Source organism: Vicia villosa, linkage group LG4, assembly GCF_029867415.1.
Source record: "Vicia villosa cultivar HV-30 ecotype Madison, WI linkage group LG4, Vvil1.0, whole genome shotgun sequence".
Classification (NCBI taxonomy): domain Eukaryota; kingdom Viridiplantae; phylum Streptophyta; class Magnoliopsida; order Fabales; family Fabaceae; genus Vicia; species Vicia villosa.
Genome location: NC_081183.1, coordinates 172,269,818 through 172,276,004, shown reverse-complemented (window position 1 = coordinate 172,276,004; position 6,187 = coordinate 172,269,818). Strand labels below are relative to the sequence as shown.

The window sequence follows — 6,187 nt, the reverse complement described above, 5'->3', positions numbered from 1 at the left end:
AAGAAAATAAAATGACTTGAAAATTCTGCTGCATTCATTTACTCTAACAAGAGTATAAATACTAGGTTAAAACATAGTTTTCAAGGCTGCTGGGCCTGAGTTAAAATAAAGATGGGCCTAAGCCACTTAGAGGAAAGCATAAAGAAATTACAAAATTTAAACTAATAAGAAATATGGTCTTGCATCCAAATTGGTTTCTTCAAAATCCGCTTGGGCCGTCTATCATTATGAGACTTAGACATAAGCTCCATAATGAATCAAGACATATTTTCATGATGTAGACATACACCACAAAATTTAGTTGTTGCTACAATAGTCATGACATCACACGTCATATGCAAATATTAGGTAAATTTACCATATGGATCACTTTCCAAGATACTCTTTCACCCTATTTGAATTATTTTTCACATCTATCAATTCCTTATTTTTAACCATGTAACAGCAGTTATTATTTAGTTACTGTTACTCATGTTTATTTTAGAAATTCTTGTATTAAGTTTAAAAGTGCTTAGTACAACTCTCGTGGAATCGATACTTTTATTTCACTTGCTACTATTTTGACTATGTATAATTTGCATATACAAAGTAACCATAAGTACAGTGGGCCAGATACTGGTGGAGAAAATCAAACAAAAAAAAGTAGTCATTAAATATTTTGCGATGTTATCGGGTATTGCATTGTTAAAATTTTGATTTTTCATTGAATTTTGTAAATTTTAACATTTTATCACAGTAATCACTACAGAATATAAAGGAGATCTATATCCAAAAAGTACTTTAAAGATTTTATGGAAATTTCAGCACCCTTGCGAATTATTTGAAACCCATATTCCAATTCACGGGCAACTTAAAGTTGAATTTGAAGACAACTAAGAAGAGGAGGACATGGTGCAAGAGGACATCATTAGCATTCCAATGACCGAGCCAAAAACACCAGGGACTAGACGGTCTTTGATTCCAACGCTATAGACACTTTAGTTATCAGAAAATATATCATTGTCGTCATGTTTGAATTTATATGATGTTTTAAATGTTGCAAGCTATTGGACAATACTCACTGTCGCGATAGATATATGATCCTCACCTGCACTTGAGACAATGTCCGCGTCAAGGAATTCCAATTTGCTTAAGATTGAAAACTTTGAAATTAAAATGGTTTTGTACTATCTTCAAGAAATAAATATGTTAGATGTGTCATAGTAATGCAAGTTGGTTAAACAAATTTGAAACTTTGAAAATAACAGTTGAAATGACTAAAGACAGTGTGTCTCATATATGGTAAAAAAACCTCCAATTTTAGAGGTGTAGTTACCATCTCACTTGCAATATGCCTACCTCAAGAAAAGTCAAAAACTTCTTATTATCATTGCATCTGACATGACACATGCACAAGAGAAACTACTCCTAACACTTCTGAAGAGATACAAAAAAGTTATTGTTTGGAAAATGGCCGACGTTAAGGGGATGAGTCTCGGTTTGTGTATGCATTGTATTGTGTTGGAGGATAATGTTAAGAATAACATAGAGAGTCAAAAAAGACCGAACTTCATCAGATAATAAATGATGAAGAAGAAAATTATAACTTGGTTGGATACACGACAAGAAATGATCACTACCTTCATGTAAAGCCACAGTGTTTACTAAATTCTATCTAACTAAATACGATAAATTACAATAGTTAAAGTATATATTACACAACATTTTATCATCATATAACACTCGAGCTGGTGTACATAAAGTCTTGATACTTTACATAAGATAAAATTTCTTTATGAATTTTTGACATAGTTTAATTCATGTATCAAACTAACATAATATTCATTGTTATTAAAATGGGTACGATTTAACTTTGTCCCCCTAATAGACCTCTACTACCAGGAATATCCACCCATTGAATGTCCACAACCAATTCACCACTCTCAACATTTCTCAATCTTAGAACCATTTCTTGGATTACTTTCCCATCTTTCCAAATACAGCTACTCTCTTCAGCAAGACAATTAGTCCTATTTGCTTGAATCCTCTTGATTACACAACCATCTGAAACAGTATCATCCAATTTCATTTGTACAGCATTAGCATATGGTTTCAAATCTATCTCCGCATCACCTATTTTGTCATCGATAGAGAATGTGTCTTTGTCAAAAACTTGCTGTAAAGAGAAACAAAATATTCACGTTATTAATCATAAATTCACAAATTATGTAATTCTAAGCTAGATGGGAACCAGTTTTCTTACTAGATGTATTGGAGTATGAACATCCTTTATTGAAAGGGTTAGTTCTTCATTCCACTCAGGGTTGCAATTGTTTTTCACAACACTAGTCTTCAGCTTTTGCAACTATACAAAACAATAATTTTGATCAACACGGAACACCTCTGATCCTAATCAACAATTAAAAACACCTTCAAAGAGGAGAAAGATTAAGGTTTGGAACCTGTTCACCCATGTTCACAATAACATAAGGGTCGCTGGAAATAGAGTCACGAATGGCAAGATTAATTCCTCGTTTGATACGTATTTTGATAAGACCAAGAACATTATCCATCATCCATGAATTGTCTTCCCATGTTGTCTCGATCATTATGAGGTTTAAGGAACTTGTTTGGGAGTATTAAAAGAAATCACAAACGTTTGAAAACTTGAAACCAAAAAACAAAAAATAATCCTACTAAAGGAATCTTAGTACATGAGAGAAAAAAAAAACAAAGTGGTGATACGGACCATAGTTTGGATTTAGCATGTAGCAAAAATATTAGCGAACCTTGTTGCATCCAACATGTTCTCTCTCCTCCTAGCCTCTAATATAGCTACATACTTGCTGGATCACAAAAAATATTTCATAAAATTTCTTGTAAATCAATTTCTTTATTAATACTTGTTATTGTATATTATCAGTTTGGTATTTTTGTCGTCATAACTCATCTTTTGATTTCGCTCAATATAAACACTTACTTATTTGTATATAAGCTTGTGTGTTTCTTGTAAAAGATTAAACAAATTTTTAGAGATGAAAATGTATTCTTTAGAGTATGCAACGTCAATTTTCATGAAATATTTAAATCGACAAACGTCTCTTTCATCTTAAACTTTATTGAAAATATATGTTCTCGGCCATCCGCTAGCTAGGCCCAATTACGATATCGGAAATTGCCGCATGAGGAATAAGTAGATCTTTTTCCTCCGTGTCACATAGTATTTCTTACGAGAATGTCATGCTAACCTTCCAAATCAATCCAACGGCTGGTTGCATTCTACGGTGTTCCATATGCGTGCAGTTACCAAACATTCCCCCTATATAGAGAGAGGAAAACACGCTACTTCAAAGGTATGCAAATCATTTCTCATTCAAATTTCACTTTTCACTCTCTTACTAAGTTTTTCTCTGTTGTATACAACTCGTGCAGTTGAAATCTCCAAGACCTTTACTCACTTTTGATTGTTCTCTTACTCAAATTAAAGATTCACTACAAACACCTGTTCCACAACGATCTTTCCTCGATTCTATCGGTCCCTTATATGAGTTATTGGTTCAATCTAACGGGATAGAAACTCCAAATTTCGTTCCATATAACTACATTTTCTTGTCACTGCTGAAGTCTTCGGTGGAGAAAAAATCATTTTCCTTTTGCTTCTACTAGATTATCAATTTCCAATAACACCGCAAAATCTTAATATTGACATCTACTTCAAGAACTTCACAAACATCAATGTTAAAAGAGATCTTCTATGATAGATCTCACTCTCTAAGAAGCGAGAAGCAACTGACTCAAGGTATCTTACTAGAGATCGAAGATGAATGTAGATCCAAAGAATTTTATGATTTGATGTACTTTTGAAAGCTAAACACTTTCTTTTGAAAACTTTGAAAGCCATGATGTTATTTCTCACATCTATTGGGAAAATGACACAAGATGAGTTATATATGTGTTTGATATGGGGCACTAAAAATGAACAAAAATACCTATTTTCGAGTTAAGTGCAGTGAGTATGATTTGAGTCGAATGAGAAACTTATTTGAATCAAGAACTTAAAATCCAAAATTTTGACATTTTGATTTGAACCATGATTCGAATGAAGGAAACATTTGATTCGAATCAGACTAACATAACTGAAAACCTAATTTTAAAATGTATTTTTATTCGAGTCACCCTTTAGCTTGATTCGAATAAATATTACTTCTATTTTGAGTCGGAGAAGCTTGTGATTTGGATCACACTAGTAGTGGCAAAATCTATTTTTCACATCCAACTTTTGATTCCAATTATATATAACCTTGATTCGAATCACATGTCTAAAATTTGAATTTTTGATACAATTGAAATGTAATATTGAATATAAAGCTAGTGTGATATGAGTCATTTATTTTGTGTTTTATGACTCAAATAATCAATTAATTTTACTTAAACTACTTGCAACAACTTTTATCTTAGGGTTCGATTTAATGCATATAAAAATAAGATTTAATGCAAAACATTGCTTAATGCATTTCATCCAATTTAATGATATGTACAAAATCTTACTTAGAGGGGACTCAATAAACAAAAATAAAGAAAACTAGGCAAGCAACAAAACTGAAATTATAAAAGGGTAGAACAACTTCATCCAATTAAAGTGCTACTCAAGGTGATGAATCAAATAGAGGATCTTGAAGAATGGAAGTGTGAAATAATTAAACCTTATCTAGTCATGTGCTTAACGTGTTAGAGTAATGAGTTTAAATGTAAAAGATCGAGAGTAAATCTTGAAATATTAAACATCATGAAAACAAAAAAGTTTTACAAACTCTATCATATTTCATAAAACATCTTGAAAACCTATCAAGGCTTGTATGAAACTAATTTAGAAGTATTTTTAATCTATTAAATAAGTTTACACATTGCCTAATTGATTAAGGACTAGGTCCAGTCGATAAGAACAATATAAACAACCTCTTAATGGATTAGAAACCCTATTAATCAATTAATACATAAAATCATTTTAGGATTTCCTTTTTGGATCAGGGTTGTAGTATTTTGAAAGCTTTTAATCGATTATGAGTCAGGGTTAATCAATTAAAACAATTATTTCGCACATGGATCATTTCCTTTTTATAAGCCAAAATTTTTCCTTTATAAAGTAGGTTTCTCCTCTTTTCATTTTTCATCATTCTATGAATATAAATCTATCTATCTTTCTTCTACACTCTCTATTTTCAAATTAGGTTTTTACAAGAATTTCCTTAACGCTTAAAGACTGGAAATTCATATTGAGAGTTGTGTTGTACTTAGTGATGAAATGAGATTTCGCCTCCTTTCATTTTTCTCTATTTTATGAATAGAAATCTCTCTATCTTTTTTCTACTCTCTCTATTTTTTATTTAGCTTTTTCACTAGAATTACCTTAATGCTAAAAGACTGAAAAATCCTTATGAGAGTTGTGTTGTAATTGGTGTTGTGATTAAATTCCATTTTTCAAAAGTGTGATTCTCTTATGAATTATATTTGTAAAGGACTTGAAAGTGTATTGTTACATTTGTAAAAGATCTGGTAAGGGCGGTAGCTGTGCAGCCCCCAAGAAGGACGACGATCATATGTTGACTTCAAGGAGGTATCACCTTGCCTCAAGTACCTCCCTCTCACACAGATATGAGAAACGTGTTAAAAGACATATCTTGGGCTAATAAAAGTATGGGTCAGTAGCTAGGTCCATGTCTCCCTAGGAAATATGGTTTCAATTAGGGGTGGCAAAACAGGCCGTGGCCCGTCGGGCCGGCCCGTGGACCCGCCAAAAAATGGCGGGTTGAGTTGGGATTTTAGGACCGCCGCTCGCCAAAGCCCGCCTCGCTAAAATTCTCCGCCCGCCATAGCCCACCCCGCCAATGTCCGCCACCCGCCAAAGTCCGCCCCTCCTTCAAAATTCACTAGTTTTTATTTAATTTTAGTAATTCCAATTCTTGATGATTTATTTTATATATTTATTTGTAAATCTATGTAATTTTTTAAAGTAAAATTTGTTAAAAAGTTGCTTTTATTAAAAATTGTTTTAAAAAATAAGTGAAAAATTTAATTAAAAGATTAAAAAATCTATTAATCTATTAAAAAAATGAAAAATAATATAAATAAAAATAGGCGGGCAAGCCCACCAACCCGCCATCTTGGCGGGGCAAGCATGACTTTTATGCCCATTTTATTTGGCGGGCAT

The 6,187-nt window shown here is 32.4% G+C and overlaps 1 protein-coding gene across 1 annotated transcript; it reads right to left on the bottom strand.

Moving 5' to 3' along the window:
* Window positions 1-1,696: 1,696 nt before the first annotated feature.
* LOC131600304 (protein C2-DOMAIN ABA-RELATED 7-like) lies at window positions 1,697-2,795 on the bottom strand. The gene is made up of 3 exons (XM_058872488.1): window positions 2,442-2,795; window positions 2,243-2,344; window positions 1,697-2,155 (listed from the first exon to the last, which is right to left on the bottom strand). Exons 1-3 carry the CDS (start codon window positions 2,586-2,588, stop codon window positions 1,847-1,849), a joined length of 558 nt encoding a protein of 185 aa, XP_058728471.1. The 5' UTR covers window positions 2,589-2,795; the 3' UTR covers window positions 1,697-1,846.
* Window positions 2,796-6,187: the final 3,392 nt, after the last annotated feature.

Excerpts from the sequence above, each read along its gene's own strand:
- LOC131600304 (XM_058872488.1), bottom strand. The coding sequence starts at position 2,588 with ATGATCGAGACAACATGGGAAGACAATTCATGGATGATGGATAATGTT. Across the intron at positions 2,345-2,441 it reads TTGTGAACATGGGTGAACAG|TTGCAAAAGCTGAAGACTAG; the intron begins GTTCCAAACCTT and ends TGTTTTGTATAG. Across the intron at positions 2,156-2,242 it reads TTCATACTCCAATACATCTA|CAAGTTTTTGACAAAGACAC; the intron begins GTAAGAAAACTG and ends TTCTCTTTACAG.